The following is a 21402-nucleotide window of genomic DNA, read 5'->3' as shown; positions in this document are numbered from 1 at the left end:
ATTTTTGGGGTCTCTGATGTCACTTTTGGGGTCTCTCATTCCATTTTGGGGTCTCTCATTCCATTTTTGGGATCTCTCATTCCATTTTCGGGGTCTCCCATTCCATTTTGGGGTCTCCCATTCCATTTTTGGGGTCTCTCATTCCATTTTGGGGTCTCTGATGTCATTTTCGGGGTCCTTGATTCCATTTTGGGATCTCCCATTCCATTTTTGGGGTCTCTCATTCCATTTTCGGGATCTCTCATTCCATTTTTGGGGTCTCTCATTCCATTTTGGGGTCTCTCATTCCATTTTCGGGGTCCCTGATGCCATTTTTGGGGTCTCTCATTCCATTTTCGGGATCTCTCATTCCATTTTTGGGATCTCTCATTCCATTTTCGGGATCTCTCATTCCATTTTGGGGTCTCCCATTCCATTTTGGGGTCTCTCATTCCATTTTGGGGTCTCTCATTCCATTTTCGGGGTCCCTCATTCCATTTTCGGGGTCTCCCATTCCATTTTCGGGGTCTCTCCTTCCATTTTGGGGTCTCCCATTCCATTTTTGGGATCTCTCATTCCATTTTGGGATCTCTCATTCCATTTTGGGGTCTCTGATTCCATTTTGGGGTCTCTCATTCCATTTTTGGGGTCTCCCATTCCATTTTCGGGGTCTCTCATTCCATTTTGGGGTCTCCCATTCCATTTTGGGGTCTCCCATTCCATTTTTGGGGTGTCCTGTTGCCTTTGGTGGCCCCGGTGACAGCGTCCCTGTCATTGCAGGACCGGCGACGGGAGCGAGTTCCTGCTGCAGGCCAAGGACGAGGTGCGGCTTCGGGGGGTCCTGGGGGGGTTTTGGGGGGCCCTGTGTGGATTTTGGGGGGTCCTGCTCGTGTTTTGGGGGGTCCTGGGGGGGTTTTGGGGGGTCATGTGTGGATTTTGGGGGGTCTCGAGGTGATTTTGGGGGTTCTTGGTTGGGTTTTGGGGGGGTCCTGCTCAGGTTTTGGGGGGTCCTGTGTGAATTTTGGGGGGTCCTGCTCGGGTTTTGGGGGGGTCCTGGGGGGTCCTGGTGGGGTTTTGGGGGGTCCTGTGTGGATTTTGGGGATCTCATGGTGATTTTGGGGGGGTCTGATGGTGATTTTGGGGGGGGTCTCATGGTCATTTTGGGGGGTCTCATGGTGATTTTGGGGGGTCCTGAGTGGATTTGGGGGGTCTGATGGTCATCTTGGGGGGTCTGATGGTGATTTTGGGGGGGTCTCATGGTGATTTTGGGGGGTCTCGAGGTCATTTTGGGGGATCCTGTGTGGATTTCGGGGGGTCTCGTGGTGATTTGGGGGGTCCTGTGTGGATTTTGGGGATCTCATGGTGATTTTGGGGGGGTCTCATGGTCATTTTGGGGGGTCTCGTGGTGATTTTGGGGGGGTCCTGTGTGGATTTGGGGGGTCCTGTGTGGATTTGGGGGGTCCTGCTCGGGTTTTGGGGGGTCCTGTGGTGGTTTTGGGGGGTCTCGTGGTCATTTTGGGGGTCTCATGGTGATTTTGGGGGTCTCATGGTGGTTTTGGGGTCTTGGTCGGGTTTTGGGGGGTCCTGTGTGGATTTTGGGGATCTCATGGTGATTTTGGGGGGATCTCATGGTCATTTTGGGGGGTCTCGTGGTGTTTTGGGGGGTCCTGTGTGGATTTGGGGGGTCCTGATCGGGTTTTGGGGGGTCCTGTGTGGATTTTGGGGGGTCTCGTGGTGATTTTTTGGGATCTCATGGTCATTTTGGGGGGTCTCACGGTCATTTTGGGGGGTCCTGTGTGGATTTTTGGGGTCTCATGGTGTTTTTGGAGGGTCTCGTGGTCATTTTGGGGGGTCTGACATTGATTTGGGGGGTCCTGTGTGGATTTTTGGGGTCTCATGGTGTTTTTGGGGGGTCTCGTGGTCATTTTGGGGGGTCTGACATTGATTTGGGGGGCCCTGTGTGGATTTTGGGGGGTCCCGTGGTGATTTCGGGGTACCTGACCCCATTTTTGGGGTCTCTAACCCCATTTTTGGGGTGCCTGACCCCATTTTCTGTGTTTCTAACCCCATTTTCTGTGTTTCTAACCCCATTTTGGGGTGTCTGACCCCATTTTCAGCCCCCCAACCCCATTTTCAGCCCCCCAACCCCATTTTCTCCCTCTTTCCCCCCATTTTCTCTCCCTTTCACCCCATTTTCTCCCCCTCTAACCCCATTTTCTCCCTCTTTCACCCCATTTTCTCCCTCTTTCACCCCATTTTCTCTCCCTTTCACCCCATTTTCTCCCTCTTTCACCCCATTTTCTCCCTCTTTCACCCCATTTTCTCCCTCTTTCACCCCATTTTCTCCCTCTTTCACCCCATTTCCGGCCTCTCTGACCCCATTTTCTCCCTCTTTCACCCCATTTTCTCCCTCTCTAACCCCATTTTGGGGTGCCTGACCCCATTTTCTCCCTCTTTCACCCCATTTTCTCCCTTTCACCCCATTTTCTCTCCCTTTCACCCCATTTTCTCCCTCTTTCACCCCATTTTCTCCCTTTCACCCCATTTTCTCCCTCTTTCACCCCATTTTCTCCCTCTCTGACCCCATTTTCTCTCCCTTTCTCCCCATTTCCGGCCTCTTTCACCCCATTTTCTCTCCCTTTCACCCCATTTCCGGCCTCTCTGACCCCGATTTTTGGGTTTTTTTTTCTCTTTAGGAGGACATGCAGGGCTGGCTGCGGGCCCTGGCCGCCAGTGCCCAGGAACACGCCGAGCTGGCCCGGTGGCACCAGGGGCTCCTCACCACCTCCTCCACCGACGAGGGGCTCCCACGGCGCGACCCCGAGCGGCCCCGCCGCAAGTGAACCCCAAATTTGGGGTCCTGGCCCCCCCACCCCCCCCCCACCCCGAACCCCAATTGTGGGGTCCCGGCACCCCCCTAAGCCCTGGGTTTGGGGGTCCCAGTCCCACCTGAGTCCCAGTTTTGGGGTCCTGACCCCCAGGTTTGGGGTCCCAATCCTTCCCAAATCCCGGTTTTGGGGTCCTGAGCTGTCTCAAATCCTGGTTTTGGGGTCCTGATTCCCGGTTTTGGGGTCCTAATCCTTCCCAAATCCCGGTTTTGGGGTCCTGAACCCCAGGTTTGGGGTCCCAGTCCATCCTGAGTCCCGGGTTTGGGGTCCTGAACCCCAGGTTTGGGGTCCCAGTCCCCCCTAAGTCCCGAGTTTGGGGCCCCAGTCCTTCCCAAATCCTGGTTTTGGGATCCTGATTTCCGGTTTTGGGGTCCTAATCCTTCCCAAATCCCGGGTTTGGGGTCCTGAACCCCAAATTTGGGGTCCTGGCCCCCCACCCCCCCCCCACCCCGAACCCCAATTGTGGGGTCCCGGCACCCCCCTAAGCCCTGGGTTTGGGGGTCCCAGTCCCACCTGAGTCCCAGTTTTGGGGTCCTGACCCCCAGGTTTGGGGTCCCAATCCTTCCCAAATCCCGGTTTTGGGGTCCTGAGCTGTCTCAAATCCTGGTTTTGGGGTCCTGATTCCCGGTTTTGGGGTCCTAATCCTTCCCAAATCCCGGTTTTGGGGTCCTGAACCCCAGGTTTGGGGTCCCAGTCCCACCTGAGTCCCGGTTTTGGGGTCCTGAGCTCTCTCAAATCCTGGTTTTGGGGTCCTGATTCCCGGTTTTGGGGTCCTAATCCTTCCCAAATCCCGGTTTTGGGGTCCTGAACCCCAGGTTTGGGGTCCCAGTCCATCCTGAGTCCCGGTTTTGGGGTCCTGATTCCCGGTTTTGGGGTCCTAATCCTTCCCAAATCCCGGGTTTGGGGTCCTGAACCCCAGGTTTGGGGTCCCAGTCCCACCTGAGTCCCGGTTTTGGGGTCCTGAGCTCTCTCAAATCCTGGTTTTGGGGTCCTGATTCCCGGTTTTGGGGTCCTAATCCTTCCCAAATCCCGGTTTTGGGGTCCTGATTCCCGGTTTTGGGGTCCTAATCCTTCCCAAATCCCGGTTTTGGGGTCCTGAACCCCAAATTTGGGGTCCTGGCCCCCCCCCCGAACTCCAACTGTGGGGTCCTGGTACCCCCTAAGCCCTGGGTTTGGGGTCCCAGCCCCTCCTGAGTCCTGGTTTTGGGGTCCTGAACCCCAGGTTTGGGGTTCCAGTCCCACCTGAGTCCCGGGTTTGGGGTCCTGAGCCCTGGGTTTGGGGTCCCAATCCATCCTAAATCCCGGGCTTGGGGTCCTGAGCTCCGAGTTTGGGGTCCCAGCCCCTCCTGAATCCCGGGTTTGGGGTCCCAGTCCTTCCTAAATCCTGGTTTTGGGGTCCTGGTCCCCCCCAAAACCCCAATTGTGGGGTCCTGGTCCTTCCCAAATCCCGGTTTTGGGGTCCCCAGCACCGGATTTTGGGTCCTGAACCCCAAGGTTGGGGTCCCAGTCCTTCCTAAATCCCGGTTTTGGGGTCCTGAACCCCAAGTTTGGGGTCCTAATCCTTCCCGGGGGTCCTAATCCTTCCCAAATCCCGGTTTTGGGGTCTTGAACCCCAAGTTTGGGGTCCCAGTCCTTCCTAAATCCCGGGTTTGGGGTTCTGAACCCCAAGTTTGGGGTCCCACTCCTTCCCAAATCCCAGTTTTGGGGTCCTGGCTCCCCCCAAACCTCGACTTTGGAGTCGCGCCCCACCCCCCCAAAGCCGCAATTTGGGGTCCCAAGCCTTGGTTTTAGGGTCCCACCCCTCCTCCAAAACCTCAATTTTGGGGTTCTGGCCTCGCTCAAACCCCGAATTTGGGGTCCCGAGCCCCAAATTTGGGGGTCCCGGCCCCCCCTTTTCCCCCCAGCACAAGCCATAGAGATCCGGGGGGGGCCCCAGCGCCGCCGTTGTACAAATGTAATAAAGCACCTGCTACACCCCAAAAGCTGCCTGGGCGATTTGGGGGTGTCCTGGGTGGGTTTGGGGGTGTCCTGGGGGGTTTTGGGGTGTCCTGGGGGGGTTTGGGGATGTCCTGGAGAGGTTTGGGGGTGCCCTGGGTGGGTTTGGGGGTGCCCTGAGGGGACTTGGGGGTGTCCTGGGGGGATTTGGGGGTGTCCTGGGTGGGTTTGGGGGTGTCCTGGGGGGATTTAGGGGTGTCCTGGGGGGACTTGGGGGTGTCCTGGAGAGGTTTGGGGGTGTCCTGGGTGGGTTTGGGGGTGCCCTGAGGGGACTTGGGGGTGTCCTGGGGGGATTTGGGGGTGTCCTGGGTGGGTTTGGGGGTGCCCTGAGGGGACTTGGGGGTGTCCTGGGGGGATTTGGGGGTGTCCTGGGTGGGTTTGGGGGTGTCCTGGGGGGATTTAGGGGTGTCCTGGGGGGGTTTGGGGGTGTCCTGGGGGGATTTAGGGGTGTCCTGGGGGGGTTTGGGGGTGTCCTGGGGGGTTTTGGGGTGTCCTGGGGGGGTTTGGGGATGTCCTGGAGAGGTTTGGGGGTGTCCTAGGTGGGTTTGGGGGTGCCCTGAGGGGATTTGGGGGTGTCCTGGGTGGGTTTGGGGGTGTCCTGGGGGGGTTTGGGGGTGCCCTGGAGAGGTTTGGGGGTGTCCTGAGGGGATTTGGGGGTGTCCTGAGGGGATTTAGGGGTGTCCTGGGGGGATTTAGGGGTGCCCAGGGGTGTTTGGGGGTGTCCTGGGTGGGTTTGGGGGTGCCCAGGGTGGATTTGGGGGTGTCCTGGGGGGATTTGGGGGTGTCCTGGGGGGTTTAGGGGTGTCCTGGGTGGGTTTGGGGGTGTCCTGGGGGGTTTGGGGGTGTCCTGGGGGGGTTTAGGGGTGTCCTGAGGGGGTTTGGGGGTGTCCTGATGAGATTTGGGGGTGTCCTGGAGGGGTTTGGGGGTGTCCTGAGGGGATTTGGGGGTGTCCTGGGTGGGTTTGGGGGTGTCCTGGGTGGGTTTGGGGGTGTCCAGGAGAATTTGGGGGTGTCCTGGGGGGATTTGGGGGTGTCCTGGAGGATTTGGGGGTGTCCTGAGGGGATTTGGGGGTGTCCTGGGGGGATTTGGGGGTGTCCTGGGGGGGTTTGGGGGTGTCCTGGGGGGTTTAGGGGTGTCCTGGGTGGGTTTGGGGGTGTCCTGGGGGGTTTGGGGGTGTCCTGAGGGGATTTGGGGGTGTCCTGTGGGGTTTAGGGGTGTCCTGGGCGGGTTTGGGGGTGCCCAGGGAGGTTTAGGGGTGTCCAGGGGGGATTTGGGAGCGATTTGGGGAGATTTAGGATCGACTGAGGGGGTTTAGGGTCAAGTGAGGCGATTTAGGCGCTAGAAATGGGGGAGTTGGGGGGGGGGGTTTAAGCGACACTGGGAAGCGTTTAGGACAAACTGCGCCCTCCCAGTCCATCCCAGTTCCCTCCCAGTTCCCTCCCAGTCCATCCCAGTTCCCTCCCAGTCCATCCCAGTTCCCTCCCAGTCCATCCCACTCCATCCCAGTCCCCTCCCGCTCCATCCCAGTCCCGCCCCAGGAGCGGGATCGAACCGACCGGACCTGGAGCGATCCCGGGCCCTGAGCGCTGCCGGTCTCGGTGCCGTTTTCAGTCTCGGTCTCGATCTCGGTCAGATTTTAGATCCCTTGGAGCGATTCCAAAATATTTCGGCTTCATTTGAGGCTTTTTTTGGTGATTTTAGGCCCTTTTAGGCCCTTTTAGGACCGCGCGGCCTTTTGGGCCCGATCCTTCCCCTCACGGTTCCCGCCCTTCCCTTGGCCACGCCCCTTTCCCCTCACGGTTCCCGCCCTTCCCTTGGCCACGCCCCTTTCCCCTCACGGTTCCCGCCCTTCCCTTGGCCACGCCCCCTTCCCCCTCACGGCTCCCTCCCTTCCCTTGGCCACGCCCCCTTTCCCCTCACGGTTCCCGCCCTTCCCCAGACCACGCCCCCTTTCGTCAATCCCGACCCGTGATTGGCTCTGCGGTTTTTTCCCACCCAAGCCCCGCCCATCTCCTGGCGCTTCCCTGTCGCGCATGCTCAGAACACCCGGAAGTCGCTTCAGAGGGCGCCGCCATCTTTGTTCCCGGTCTCCCGGCCCGGCTTCAGCATGTCCGAGAGCTACGGTGGGGCTGGGGGGATCTATAGGGGATCTATAGGGGATCTATAGGGGATTTGTGGGGGTTTTTCGGGCCTGGCGGGCTCTGGGGGGTCTCTGTAGGGGATTTGGGGCGGTCTGCAGGGTGTCTGCGGGTGCCTTTTGGGGCTTTGAGGAGGCGATCTGGGATGTTTAGGGGGTCTAGAGGGGTCCGGGGGGGGGTTTAGGGGTCTGAGGGTCCCTATAGGGGGTTGAGGGGGGTTATGGGAGGTCTATAGGGGATTTGGGGTGGTCTGGGAGTCCCTAAAGGGGATTTGGGGGCGTCTGTAGGGGAGCTCCAGGAGGGTTTGAGGGTCCCTAAAGGCGGAATGGGGGGGCTATAGGGGTCTGGGGGTCCCTATAGGGGGTCTGGGGGGGTCTCTAAGGGTCTAGCGGTCCCTATAGGGGATTTAGGGGGTTTATGGGGGGGTTATAGGGGGTCTAGAGGGGATTTGGGGTGGTCTGGGAGACCCTAAAGGCGATTTGGGGGGGGTCTATAGGGGATGTCTTGGGGTCTGCAGGTCCTATAGGGGATTTGGGGGGCTCTATAGGGGATTTGGGGGGGTCTATAGGGGATCTAGAGGGGATTTGGGGGGGTCCCTATAGGGGTCTGGGGGAGTTATAGGGGATCTAGAGGGGATTTGGGGGGGTCTGGGGGTCCCTAAAGTTGGTCTGGGGGTGCTATAGGGCTCTGTAGGGGATTTGGGGTCTCTATAGGGGATTTGGGGGGCTCTGTAGGGGATTTGGGGTCTCTGGAGGGGATTTGGGGGGTCCCTATAGGGGTTTAGGGGGGTTATAGGGGACCTGTAGGGGATTTGGGGGGGTCTAGAGGGGATTTGGGGGGGTCTGCAGGGTCTATAGGGGATTTGGGGGGGGGTTGAGGGCTCTATAGGGGATTTGGGGGGCTCTGTAGGGGATTTGGGGGAGTCTATAGGGGATCTAGAGGGGATTTGGGGGGGGTCTGCGGGTCCTATAGGGGATTTGGGGGTCTCTGTAGGGGATTTGGGGGGGTCTATAGGGGATCTAGAGGGGATTTGGGGGGGTCCCTATAGGGGTCTGGGGGAGTTATAGGGGATCTATAGGGGATTGGGGGGGTCCATAGGGGGTCTATAGGGGATTTGGGGGGGTCTATAGGGGATCTAGAGGGGATTTGGGGGGGTCTGGGGGTCCCTAAAGTTGGTCTGGGGGTGCTATAGGGGCTCTGTAGGGGATTTGGGGTCTCTGTAGGGGATTTGGGGGGTCCCTATAGGGGTCTGGAGGAGTTATAGGGGATCTATAGGGGATTTGGGGGGGTCCATAGGGGATTGGGGGGGGTTTGGAGGTCTCTATAGGGGATTTGGGGGGTCCCTATAGGGGTTTAGGGGGGTTATAGGGGATCTATAGGGGATTTGGGGGGGGGTCTGCAGGGTCCATAGGGGATTTGGGGGAGTTTGGGGGTCTCTGTAGGGGATTTGGGGGGGTCTGTAGGGGATCTATAGGGGATTTGGGGGGGTCCATAGGGGGTCTATAGGGGATTTGGGGGGGTCTGGGGGTCCCTAAAGTTGTTCTGGGGGTGCTATAGGGGCTCTGTAGGGGTTTGGGGGGTCCCTCTATGGGATTTGAGGGGGGGTCTGGAGGTTTTAGGGGATTTGGGGGGGTCTCTATAGGGGTCTGGGGGGGTCCATAGGGGATTTGGGGTGGTCTGGGGGTCCCTAAAGGGGATTTGGGGGGTCTGGGGGGGTCTCTATAGGGGTCTGGGGGTCCCTAAAGGGGATTTGGGAGGGTCTGTAGGGGATTTGGGGGGGTCTATAGGGGATCTATAGGGGATTTGGGGGGTCTGGGGGGTCTCTATAGGGGATTTGGGGGGGCCATAGGGGATGTGTAGGGGTCTGCAAGTTCTATAGGGGACTTGGGAGGATCCATAGGGGATTTGGGGGGGTCTATAGGGGATTTGGGGGGGATTTGGGAGGATCTATAGGGGATTTGGGGGGAATTTGGGGTCTCTATAGGGAATTTGAGGGGTCTCTATAGGGGATTTGGGGTCTCTATAGGGGATTTGGGGGGGCCATAGGGGATGTGTAGGGGGCTGCAGGTTCTATAGGGGACTTGGGAGGATCCATAGGGGATTTGAGGGGGATTTGGGGGGGTCTATAGGGGATTTGGGGTCTCTATAGGGGATTTGAGGGGTCTCTATAGGGGTCTGGGGGGTCTCTATAGGGGATTTGGGGTCTCTATAGGGGAATTTTGGAGTCCCTGTCGGGAATTTCTGGGAATTTTGGGTCCAAACGTGAATTTTGGGGTCCCAAAAGGGAATTTTTGGGTCCTTAAAGGGAATTTTTGGGAATTTTTGGGTCCTTAAAGGGGATTTTTGGGAATTTTGGGGAATTTTGGGGTCCCCAGAGGAGAATTTGGGGTCTCTGAGGGAATTTATGGGAATTTGGGGTCCATAAACGGAATTTTGGGGAGAAATTTTGGTCCAAATGTGGGAAATTTGGGGAATTTTTGCATCCCTAAAGGGAATTTTTTGGGAATTTTGGAATTTCTTTGGGGGATTTTTGGGAATTTTGGCTCCAAATTTGGGAATTTTGGGATTTCTGGAGGGGATTTTTGGGAATTTTGGTTCCAAATGTGGGAAATTTGGGGAATTTTGGGTCCAAATGTGAATTTTGGGGTCTCTAAAGAGAATTTTTGGGAATTTTGGGGTCCCTCAAGGGAATTTTTGGGAATTTTGACTCCAAATGAAGGAAATTTGGGGAATTTTGGTTCCTAATTTGGGAATTTTGGGATTTCTGGAGGGGATTTTTGGGGAATTTTGGGTCCAAATGTTGGAAATTTGAGGAATTTTGGGTCCAAATGTGATTTTTGGGGTCTCTAAAGGGAATTTTTGGGAATTTTGGGGCCTCTAAATTGAATTTTTGGGAATTTTTGGGGTCCTAAAATGGAATTTTTGGGAATTTTGGGCTCCAAATGAGGGAAATTTGGGGAATTTTGGGTCCAAATGTGAATTTTGGGGTCTCTAAAGGGAATTTTTGGGAATTTTGGGGCCTCTAAATTGAATTTTTGGGAATTTTTGGGGTCCTAAAATGGATTTTTTGGGAATTTTGGCTCCAAATGAGGGAATTTTGGGGAATTTTGGGTCCAAATGTGAATTTTGGTGTCTCTAAAGGGAATTTTTGGGAATTTTTGGGGTCCTAAAATGGAATTTTTGGGGTCCCTAAAGGGAATTTTTTTGGAATTTTGGGATCTCCTGGCGGGAATTTTTGGGAATTTTGCCTCCAAACCCGGGAAATTTTGGTGAAATTTTTGCTCCAAATGTTGAAAATTTTGGGGAAATTTTTATTTATTTTATTTTTTTTTTTTTTTTCCTTCCCAGATTTCCTCTTCAAATTCCTGGTGATCGGCAGCGCCGGCACCGGCAAATCCTGCCTGCTGCACCACTTCATCGAGAGCAAATGTAGGGAATTCCGGGAATTTGGGGGAATTTTTGGAATTCTGGGGGCTCAGGGCACTTCTGGGAATTTTTGGGAATTTTTTGGGATTTTTTGGGGGATTTTTTTCCGATTTTTTTTTCGATTTTTTGGGGCGATTCTTCGAATTTTTGGTCATTTTTAAAATCATTTTTTAGCATTTTCTTTTGGAATTCCGGGAATTTGGGGGAATTTCGGGAATTCTGGGGGCTCAGGGAATTTTGGGGAATTTTTTGGGAATTTTTTGGGAATTTTTTGGGATTTTTTTCCGATTTTTTTCCGATTTTTTTTTCGATTTTTTGAGGCGATTCTTCGAATTTTTGGTCATTTTTAAAATCATTTTTTAGCATTTTCTTTTGGAATTCCGGGAATTTTTGGGAATTTTGGGAATTCTGGGGCTCAGGGAATTTTTGGGAATTTTTTGGGATTTTTTGGGATTTTTTTGGGATTTTTTTCCGATTTTTTTTCGATTTTTTTGGGGCGATTATTTGAATTTTTTTTTTTTTTTACACATTTTTAGTATTTTCCGTTGGAATTCCGGGAATTTGGGGGAATTTGGGGAATTCTGGGGGCTCAGGGCACTTCTGGGAATTTTTGGGAATTTTTTGGGATTTTTTGGGATTTTTTGGGGATTTTTTCCGATTTTTTTTTCGATTTTTTGGGGCTATTATTCGAATTTTTGGTCATTTTTTAAAACATTTTTAGTATTTTCCGTTGGAATTCCAGGAATTTGGGGGGAATTTGGGGAATTCTGGGGGCTCAGGGAATTTTTGGGAATTTTTGGGAATTTTTGGGGATTTTTTGGGATTTTTTTCCGATTTTTTTTTCGATTTTTTGGGGCGATTCTTTGAATTTTTATTCTTTTTTTTACACATTTTTAGCATTTTCTTTTGGAATTCCAGGAATTTGGGGGAATTTTGGGAATTTTGGGGGCTCAGAGAATTTTTGGGAATTTTTGGGATTTTTGGGGGATTTTTTTCCGATTTTTTTTCCGATTTTTTGAGGCGATTCTTCGAATTTTTATTCTTTTTTTTTAAACATTTTTAGCATTTTCTTTTGGAATTCCGGGAATTTGGGGGAATTTGGGGAATTCTGGGGGCTCAGGGCACTTCTGGGAATTTTGGGGAATTTTTTTGGAATTTTTTGGGATTTTTTGGGGGATTTTTTTTTCCGATTTTTTTTTCGATTTTTTGGGGCGATTCTTCGAATTTTTGGTCATTTTTAAAATCCTTTTTTTGGCATTTTCTTTTGGAATTCCGGGAATTTTTGGGAATTTTGGGAATTCTGGGGCTCAGGGAATTTTTGGGAATTTTTGGGGATTTTTTGGGGATTTTTTTCCGATTTTTTTTTCGATTTTTTGGGGCGATTCTTCGAATTTTTGGTCATTTTTAAAATCATTTTTTAGCATTTTCTTTTGGAATTCCGGGAATTTTTGGGAATTTGGGGAATTCTGAGTCTCAGGGAATTTTGGGGAATTTTTGGGAATTTTTTGGGATTTTGGGGGATTTTTTTCCGATTTTTTTTCGATTTTTTGGGGGCGATTCTTCGAATTTTTATTCTTTTTTTTTTACATTTTTAGTATTTTCCGTTGGAATTCCGGGAATTTGGGGGAATTTTGGGAATTCTGGGGGCTCAGGGAATTTTTGGGATTTTTTGGGAATTTTTTGGGATTTTTTAGGATTTTTTTCCGATTTTTTTTTCGATTTTTTGGGGCGATTATTTGAATTTTTATTCTTTTTTAATTTACATTTTAGCATTTTCTTTTGGAATTCCGGGAATTTGGGGGAATTTTGGGAATTCTGGGGGCTCAGGGAATTTTGGGAATATTTTGGGATTTTTGGGGATTTTTTACTGTACTTTATTTTATTTTATTGTGCTTTATTTTATTTTATTCATTTTATTTATTTTATTTTATTTTACTTTACTTTATTTTACTTTATTTTATTTTATTTACTTTATTTTATTTTATTTTATTTCACTTTATTTTACTTTATTTTATTTTAATTAATCTTATTTTATCTTATTTTATTTTATTTATTTTACTTTATTTTATTTTATGTCATTTTACTTTATTTCATTTCATTTCATTTTTTTAATTTCATTTTATTGTATTTTACTTTATTTTATTCCATTCCATTCCATTTCATTTTATTTTATTTTATATTATTTAACTTAATTTAATGTAATTTAATTTAATGTAATTTAATTTAATGTAATTTAATTTGAGTTAATGTAATTTAATTTAATTTATTTTAATTTAATGTAATTTAATGTAATTTAATTTAATGTAATTTAATTTAATTTACTGTAATTTAATTTAATTTAATGTAATATAATGTAATGTAATTTATTTTAATTTAATGTAATTTAATTTAATGTAATGTAATGTAGTTTAATTTAATTTAATGTAATTTATTTTAATTTAATGTAATTTTATGTTATTTAATTTAATGTAATGTAATGTAGTTTAATTTAATTTAACGTAATTTAATTTAATGTAATGTAATTTAATTTAATTTAATTTAATTTTATGTAATTTAATGTAATTTAATGTAATTTAATTTTATGTAATTTAATGTAATTTAATGTAATTTAATTTAATGTAATTTTATTTAATGTAATTTAATTTAATTAAAATTTAATTTAATGTAATTTAATGTAATTTAATTTAAAATTTAATGTAACGTAATGTAATTTAATGTAATTTAATTTAATGTAATTTAATTTAATGTAATTTAATGTAATGTAATTTAATGTAATTTAATTTAATGTAATTTCATTTAATGTAATTTCATTTAATGTAATGTAATGTAATTTAATTTTATTTAATGTAATGTAATTTAATGTAATTTAATTTAAAATTTAATGTAATGTAATTTAATGTAATTTAATGTAATGTAATTTAATTTAATGTAATGTAGTTTAATGTAATTTAATTTAATGTAATTTCATTTAATGTAATTTCATTTAATGTAATGTAATGTAATTTAATTTAATGTAATGTAATGTAATGTAATGTAATGTAATTTAAAATTTAATGTAACGTAATGTAATGTAATGTAATTTAATGTAATTTAATTTAATGTAATTTAATGTAATTTAATTTACTGTAATTTAATTTAAAATGTAATGTAATGTACTGTAATGTAATTTAATGTAAAATGTAATTTAATTTAGAATTTAATGTAATTTAATGTAAAATTTAATTAATTTAATTTAATTAATTTAATGTCCCCGCAGTCAAGGCGGACTCCAACCACACCATCGGGGTGGAGTTCGGCTCCCGCCTCGTGGCCGTGGGCGGCCGATCCGTGAAGCTGCAGATCTGGGACACGGCCGGCCAGGAGCGCTTCAGGTGCCCCCCACCCCCAGCTCCAATTTATTCTTTTGGGGTTTTTCCCTTTTTATAAAATTTCCCCACTTTTCCTCACTTTATTCTTCTTTTTCACGGTTTTTTCCCGGATTTTTTCGCGTTTTTCTTGGGTTTTTTCCTCATTTTTTCCTTATTTTTTCATCATTTTTTCATCATTTTTCCCCCATTTTCCCCAATTTTTCCCTCATTTTTTCGTCATTTTTTCCTCATTCTTTTCCTCATTTTCCCCCATTTTCTCCCCATTTTTTCCCTTTTTATAAAATTTCCCAATTTTCCCCACTTTATTCTTCTTTTTCACATTTTTTTCCCGGATTTTTTCGCGTTTTTCTTGGGTTTTTTCCTCATTTTTTCCTTATTTTTTCATCATTTTTTTCATCATTTTTCCCCCATTTTCCCCAATTTTTCCCTCATTTTTTCGTCATTTTTTCCTCATTCTTTTCCTCGTTTTCCCCCATTTTTTCCTTATTTTTTCCTCATTTTCCCCCATTTTTTCCCCATTTTTTCCCCATTTTTCCTCATTTTCTTCCTCCTTTTCTTCCTCCTTTTTCCCCCATTTTTTCCCAATTTTTTACCCATTTTTCCCCATTTTTTCCCTTTTTATAAATTTTCCCACTTTTCCCCACTTTATTCTTCTTTTTCACATTTTTTTCCCGGATCTTTTAGTGTTTTTCTTGGGTTTTTTCCTCATTTTTTCCTCATTTTTTCCTCATTTTTTCCCCATTTTTCCTCATTTTTTCCTCATTTTTCCATCATTTTTTACTCATTTTCATCCTCTTTTTTTTTTCTCTTTTTCCCCCATTTTTCCCCCAATTTCCCAATTTTTTCCTCATTGTTTCCTCATTTTAACCCAAATTTTCCCCCATTTTTCCTCATCTTTTCATCATTTTTTCCAATTTTTTCCTCCCCTTTCCCCCCATACTCCCCATTTTTCACCCATTTTTCCCCATTTTTTCCTCATTTTTGCCAATTTTTTTCCCCCATTTTTTCCCCAGTTTTTCCTCATTTTTCCTCATTTTTTCCCCAATATTTTTCCTCATTTTTTCTCATTTTTCCCTCATTTTTTCTCATTTTTTCCTCATTTTTTCCTCAATTTTTCCTCATTTTTTCCTCATTTTTCCCCCAATTTTTTCCCCAATTTTTCCCTCATTTTTTCCTCAAATTTTTCCTCATTCTTTTCCTCATTTTCCCCCATTTTCTCCATTTTTTCCCATTTTTCCCCATTTTTCCCCTTTTTTCCTCATTTTTTCTCATTTTCCCCCATTTTTCCCAAATTTCCCCAAAGTTTTCCCTCATTTTTTTCCCCACTTTTTCTCTTTTTTTTCCTTTGTTTTCCCTCATTTTTTCATCATTTTTTCTCCCCATTTTTTTCCTCATTTTTTCCTTCATTTTCCCCCATTTTTTCTTTATTTTTTCCCCATTTTTTTCTCATTCTTTACTCAATTTTTTCCCCATTTTTCCCCATTTTTTTTCCCATTTTCCCCGATTCTTTCCCCATTTTTTCATCATTTTCCCCCATTTTCTCCCCATTTTTTCCCTTTTTTTTAAAATTTTCCCACTTTTCCCACTTTATTCTTCTTTTTCACGTTTTTTTTCCCGGATTTTTTCGCGTTTTTCTTGGGTTTTTTCCTCATTTTTTCCTTATTTTTTCATCATTTTTTATTCATTTTTTCCTCATTTTTCCCCCATTTTAACCCAAATTTCCCCCATTTTTCCCCCATTTTCCCTCATTTTTTCCTCATTTTTTCCCCATTTTTCCTCATTCTTTTCCTCATTTTTCCTCATTCTTTCCTCATTTTCTCCCCATTTTTTCCTTATTTTTTCCCCATTTTTCCCCATCTTTTCCTCATTTTCTTCCTCCTTTTTTCCCCATTTTCCCCATTTTTCCCTCATTTTTCCCCCATTTTTCCCTCATTTTCCCCCATTTTTTCCTCATTTTTTCCCCATTTTCCCCCCAATTTCCCCAATTTTTTCCTCATTTTTTCCTCATTTTAACCCAAATTTTCCTCATTTTTTCCCCATTTTTTCCCCATTTTTCCCCCATTTTTCCCCATTTTTCCCCATTTTCCCCCATTTTTCCCCATTTTTTCCCCATTTTTTCCCTTTTTATAAAATTTCCCCACTTTTCCCCACTTTATTCTTCTTTTCTTCCCGTTTTTTTCCCGGATTTTTTTCGCGTTTTTCTTGGGTTTTTCCTCATTTTTTTCCTTATTTTTTCATCATTTTTTCATCATTTTTTTCCCCATTTTCCCCAATTTTTCCCTCATTTTTTCGTCATTTTTTCCTCATTCTTTTCCTCATTTTCCCCCATTTTCTCCCCATTTTTTCCTTTTTATAAAATTTCCCCACTTTTTCCCCACTTTATTCTTCTTTTTCACGTTTTTTTCCCGGATTTTTTTCGCGTTTTTCTTGGGGTTTTCCTCATTTTTTCCTTATTTTTTCATCATTTTTTACTCATTTTCTTTCTCATTTTCCCCCCATTTTTTCTTTATTTTTTCCAATTTTTCCTCATTTTTTTCTTCATTTCTCCTCATTTTTTCCCCCAAGTTTTGTCCCCATTTTCCCCCCATTTTTCCCCCAATTTCCCCAATTTTTTCCTCATTTTAACCCAAATTTTTCCCCGTTTTTCCCCATTTTTTCCCCATTTTTTCCCCATTTTTTCCTCATTTTTTCCTCATTTTTTCCTCATTTTTTCCCCATTTTTTCCTCATTTTCCCCATTTTTCCCCATTTTTCCCCATTTTTCCCCGTTTTTTCCCCATTTTTCCCCATTTCCCCCTGTTGTTGTTGCTGTTGTTGTTGATTTATTTATCTCCCTGTTATTTGTTATTGATTCTCTGTTGTTGTTATTTTTTATTTGTTTTCTGTTGTTCCGTTCCCATTGTTTGTTGTTCCCAGGTCGGTGACGCGCAGTTATTACCGCGGGGCCGCGGGGGAGCGCTGCTCGTCTATGACATCACCAGGTGAGCCTCTGACGTCACACCGTGGCTGGGTGACGTCACCGGGTGTGACTGTGATGTCATTGGTGGGGTGTGACATCACCGGGCGCGACTGTGATGTCATTGATGGGGGTGTGACATCACCAAGGTGTGACTGTGATGTCATTGATGGGGGTGTGACATCACCAGGTTGTGACTGTGATGTCATTGATGGGGGTGTGACATCACCAGGTGTGACTGTGATGTCCTTGGTGGCTGTGTGACGTCACCACGTGTGACTGTGATGTCATTGGTGGGGGTGTGACATCACCGGGCATGTCTGCGATGTCATTGGTGGGGGGTGTGTGATGTCACCAGGTCGGACAGTGACATCACACGACGGGGGGTGAAGTCACCGGGCGTGTTCTGTGACGTCACGGTTGGGGGTGTGTGACATCACCGGGCGCGTCAGTGACGTCACTGGGTGGGTCCAGGATGACGTTGGTGGGTGTGTGACGTCACTGGGGGCGCGTCTGTGATGTCACCGTGGTGGGCTATGACATCATCACTAGGCATGTGCGAGTTCAGTAGGTGTGTCTGTGACGTCATCAGTGAGTCTGTGACGTCACCAGAGGGTGGTGTGATGTCACCTGCGTGGGTCTATGGCCTCATCAGTGGGAGGGTGTGACGTCAGCAGCTGGGTCTGTGACATCATCACCGGCAGTGGACCGTGATGTCACCGTGTCGGTCTGTGATGTCATCAATGGGCCTGTGACGTCATCACCAGCAGTAACCGTGATGTCACCGGGTGGGCCTGTGACGTCATCAGAGGGTCTGTGATGTCACCGGGTGGGTCAGTGACGATTCCCGATCCCGAAATTCCATCCGGGAAACCTCGGGGGAGCTGAGCGTGACGTCACTGTGGGAACTGATGACGTTCATACTGTTCATTTATCACTTTCGCACCGGATTTTTTTTCCTTTTTTTCCCACTTTTTTCCTCCATTTTTTCTTGCCATTTTGGGGTTCCCAATGATCCCAAAATGTGGGAATTTTGGGTGGTCCCAGCCGCGAGCCGTACAACGCGCTGGCGCAGTGGCCGAGAGTGACGTCACAGTGTCGATTTATGACGTCATACTGCTAATTTATGACTTTCACACCGGATTTTTTTCCTTTTTTCTCACTTTTTTCACTTTTTTCTCCATTTCTGGGTTCCCAATGATCCCCAAATGTGGGAATTTTGGGGGTCCCAGCCGTGAGCCGTACAACGCGCTGGCGCAGTGGCCGAGACTGACGTCATAGTGTCGATTTATGACGTCATACTGCTAATTTCTGACTTTTGCACCGGATTTTTTCCTTTTTTCCCACTTTTTTCCCTTTTTCTTGCCATTTCGGGGCTCCCAATGATCCCAAACCCCCGGATTTTGGGGGTCCCAGCCGCGAGACGTACAACGCGCTGGCGCAGTGGCCGAGCGTGACGTCACGGTTCCGATTTATGACGTCATACTGCTAATTTATCACTTTCGCACCGGATTTTTTTCCTTTTTCCTCACTTTTTTTCCCTTTTTCTTGCCATTTTGGGGTTCCCAATGATCCCAAACCCCCGGATATTTGGGGGTCCCAGCCGCGAGACGTACAACGCGCTGGCGCAGTGGCCGAGAGTGACGTCACAGTGTCGATTTATGACGTCATATGAGCTAATTTATGACTTTCGCACCGGATTTTTTTCCTTTTTCCTCACTTTTTTCCCTTTTTCTTGCCATTTCTGGGTTCCCACGTGTCCCAAACCCCCGGAATTTTGGGGGTCCCAGCCGTGAGCCGTACAACGCGCTGGCGCAGTGGCCGAGAGTGACATCATAGTGTCGATTTATGACGTCATACTGCTAATTTCTGACTTTCGCACCGGATTTTTTTCCTTTTTTCCCACTTTTTTCCCCGTTTTTTTTCCTGTTTTTGGGTTCCCAATGATCCCAAACCCCCGGAATTTTGGGGGTCCCAGCCGTGAGCCGTACAACGCGCTGGCGCAGTGGCCGAGAGTGACGTCACAGTGTCGATTTATGACGTCATACTGCTAATTTATGACTTTCGCACCGGATTTTTTTCCTTTTTCCTCACTTTTTTCCCTTTTTCTTGCCATTTCTGGTTCCCACGTGTCCCAAACCCCCGGAATTTTGGGGTCCCAGCCGTGAGCCGTACAACGCGCTGGCACAGTGGCCGAGAGTGACATCATAGTGTCGATTTATGACGTCATACTGCTAATTTTCTGACTTTCGCGACACCGGATTTTTTTCCTTTTTTTCCCACTTTTTCCCCGTTTTTTTTCCTGTTTTGGGGTTCCCAATGATCCCAAACCCCCGGAATTTTGGGGTCCCAGCCGTGAGCCGTACAACGCGCTGGCGCAGTGGCCGAGAGTGACGTCACAGTGTCGATTTATGACGTCATACTGCTAATTTATCACTTTTGCACCGGATTTTTTCCTTTTTTCCCACTTTTTTTCCCTTTTCTCTTGCCATTTTGGGGCTCCCACGTGTCCCAAACCTCCCGGAATTTTGGGGGTCCAGCCGTGAGCCGTACAACGCGCTGGCGCAGTGGCCGAGAGTGACGTCATAGTGTCGATTTATGACGTCATACTGCTAATTTATGACTTTTGCACCGGATTTTTTTCCTTTTTTCCCATTTTTTTTCCGTTTTTTTTTTCCTGTTTTGGGGTTCCCAATGATCCCCAAATGTGGGAATTTTGGGGTCCCAGCCGCGAGCCGTACAACGCGCTGGCGCAGTGGCCGAGCGTGACATCATAGTGTCGATTTATGACGTCATACTGCTAATTTCTGACTTTCACACCAGATTTTTTTCCTTTTTTCTCACTTTTTTCACTTTTTTTCTCCATTTCTGGGTTCCCAATGATCCCCAAATGTGGGAATTTTGGGGTCCCAGCCGTGAGCCGTACAACGCGCTGGCACAGTGGCCGAGAGTGACATCATAGTGTCGATTTATGACGTCATACTGCTAATTTCTGACTTTCGCACCGGATTTTTTTCCTTTTTTCCCACTTTTTCCCCGTTTTTTTCCTGTTTTGGGGTTCCCAATGATCCCAAACCCCCGGAATTTTGGGGGGTCCCAGCCGTGAGCCGTACAACGCGCTGGCACAGTGGCCGAGAGTGACATCATAGTGTCGATTTATGACGTCATACTGCTAATTTCTGACTTTCGCACCGGATTTTTTTCCTTTTTTTCCCACTTTTTCCCCGTTTTTTTCCTGTTTTGGGGTTCCCAATGATCCCAAACCCCCGAACTTTTGGGGGTCCCAGCCGTGAGCCGTACAACGCGCTGGCGCAGTGGCCGAGAGTGACGTCACAGTGTCGATTTATGACGTCATACTGCTAATTTATGACTTTCGCACCGGATTTTTTTCCTTTTTCCTCACTTTTTTCCCTTTTTCTTGCCATTTCTGGGTTCCCACGTGTCCCAAACCCCCGGAATTTTGGGGGTCCCAGCCGTGAGCCGTACAACGCGCTGGCACAGTGGCCGAGAGTGACATCATAGTGTCGATTTATGACGTCATACTGCTAATTTCTGACTTTCGCACCGGATTTTTTTCCTTTTTTCCACTTTTTCCCCGTTTTTTTCCTGTTTTGGGGTTCCCAATGATCCCAAACCCCCGGAATTTTGGGGGTCCCAGCCGTGAGCCGTACAACGCGCTGGCGCAGTGGCCGAGAGTGACGTCACAGTGTCGATTTATGACGTCATACTGCTAATTTATCACTTTTGCACCGGATTTTTTTCCCTTTTTTCCCACTTTTTTTCCCTTTTTCTTGCCATTTTGGGGCTCCCACGTGTCCCAAACCCCCGGAATTTTGGGGGTCCCAGCCGCGAGACGTACAACGCGCTGGCGCAGTGGCCGAGAGTGACGTCATAGTGTCGATTTATGACGTCATACTGCTAATTTATGACTTTTGCACCGGATTTTTTTTCCTTTTTTTCCATTTTTTCCGTTTTTTTTTTTCCTGTTTTGGGGTTCCCAATGATCCCCAAATGTGGGAATTTTGGGGGTCCCAGCCGCGAGCCGTACAACGCGCTGGCGCAGTGGCCGAGCGTGACATCATAGTGTCGATTTATGACGTCATACTGCTAATTTCTGACTTTCACACCAGATTTTTTTCCTTTTTTCTCACTTTTTTCACTTTTTTTCTCCATTTCTGGGTTCCAATGATCCCCAAATGTGGGAATTTTGGGGGTCCCAGCCGTGAGCCGGACAACGCGCTGGCGCAGTGGCCGAGAATGACATCATAGTGTCAATTTATGACGTCATACTGTCAATTTACGACTTTTGCACCGGATTTTTTTCATTTTTTCCCACTTTTTCCGTTTTTTTTTCCTGTTTTGGGGTTCCCAATGATCCCAAACCCCCGGAATTTTGGGGGTCCCAGCCGTGAGCCGTACAACGCGCTGGCGCAGTGGCCGAGAATGACGTCACAGTGTCGATTTATGACGTCATACTGCTAATTCCTGACTTTCGCACCGGATTTTTTTCCTTTTTTCCCACTTTTTTTCCCTTTTTCTTGCCATTTTGGGGTTCCCAATGATCCCAAACCCCCGGGATTTTGGGGGTCCCAGCCGTGAGCCGTACAACGCGCTGGCGCAGTGGCCGAGAGTGACGTCACAGTGTCGATTTA

At 47.1% G+C, this 21402-nt stretch overlaps 3 protein-coding genes across 4 annotated transcripts in view; all 3 read left to right on the top strand.

Moving 5' to 3' along the window:
• Positions 1–4849, top strand: part of SPTBN4 (spectrin beta, non-erythrocytic 4) — a 43227-nt gene extending 38378 nt beyond the window's left edge. Inside the window, exons 31-34 of one of the 2 annotated variants that reach the window (XM_088155185.1) lie at positions 760–802; positions 2676–2907; positions 3096–3261; positions 3392–4849. In XM_088155185.1, coding sequence (XP_088011311.1) covers positions 760–802; positions 2676–2822 — 190 coding nt within the window. In that variant the 3' untranslated portion in view covers positions 2823–2907; positions 3096–3261; positions 3392–4849. Of the gene's footprint in view, positions 1–759; positions 803–2675; positions 2961–3095; positions 3262–3391 lie in introns of both variants that reach the window. The other variant, XM_088155188.1, reaches the window with a different exon arrangement.
• Positions 4850–6905: 2056 nt separating this feature from the next.
• Positions 6906–17044, top strand: LOC106864548 (ras-related protein Rab-4B-like). Its single transcript, XM_088155180.1, has 4 exons — positions 6906–6986; positions 10350–10430; positions 13684–13798; positions 16711–17044. Exons 1-4 carry the CDS (start codon positions 6971–6973, stop codon positions 17012–17014), a joined length of 516 nt encoding a protein of 171 aa, XP_088011306.1. The 5' UTR covers positions 6906–6970; the 3' UTR covers positions 17015–17044.
• Positions 17045–17225: 181 nt separating this feature from the next.
• The window catches only part of LOC148220538 (relA-associated inhibitor-like), an 8812-nt gene continuing 4635 nt past the window's right edge, over positions 17226–21402 (top strand). The window contains 3 exon segments of the mRNA XM_088155146.1: positions 17226–17234; positions 17406–17501; positions 17560–17651. Coding sequence (XP_088011272.1) covers positions 17226–17234; positions 17406–17501; positions 17560–17651 — 197 coding nt within the window.

This window comes from Sturnus vulgaris, chromosome 35 (assembly GCF_052056855.1).
Source record: "Sturnus vulgaris isolate bStuVul1 chromosome 35, bStuVul1.hap1, whole genome shotgun sequence".
In the NCBI taxonomy this organism is placed as follows: Eukaryota; Metazoa; Chordata; class Aves; order Passeriformes; family Sturnidae; genus Sturnus; species Sturnus vulgaris.
Note: the sequence above shows the minus strand (reverse complement) of the source record. Positions and strands in the feature narration are given on the sequence as shown.

Excerpts from the sequence above, each read along its gene's own strand:
- LOC106864548 (XM_088155180.1), top strand. Across the intron at positions 10,431-13,683 it reads CCACTTCATCGAGAGCAAAT|TCAAGGCGGACTCCAACCAC; the intron begins GTAGGGAATTCC and ends ATGTCCCCGCAG. Across the intron at positions 13,799-16,710 it reads GCCGGCCAGGAGCGCTTCAG|GTCGGTGACGCGCAGTTATT; the intron begins GTGCCCCCCACC and ends TGTTGTTCCCAG.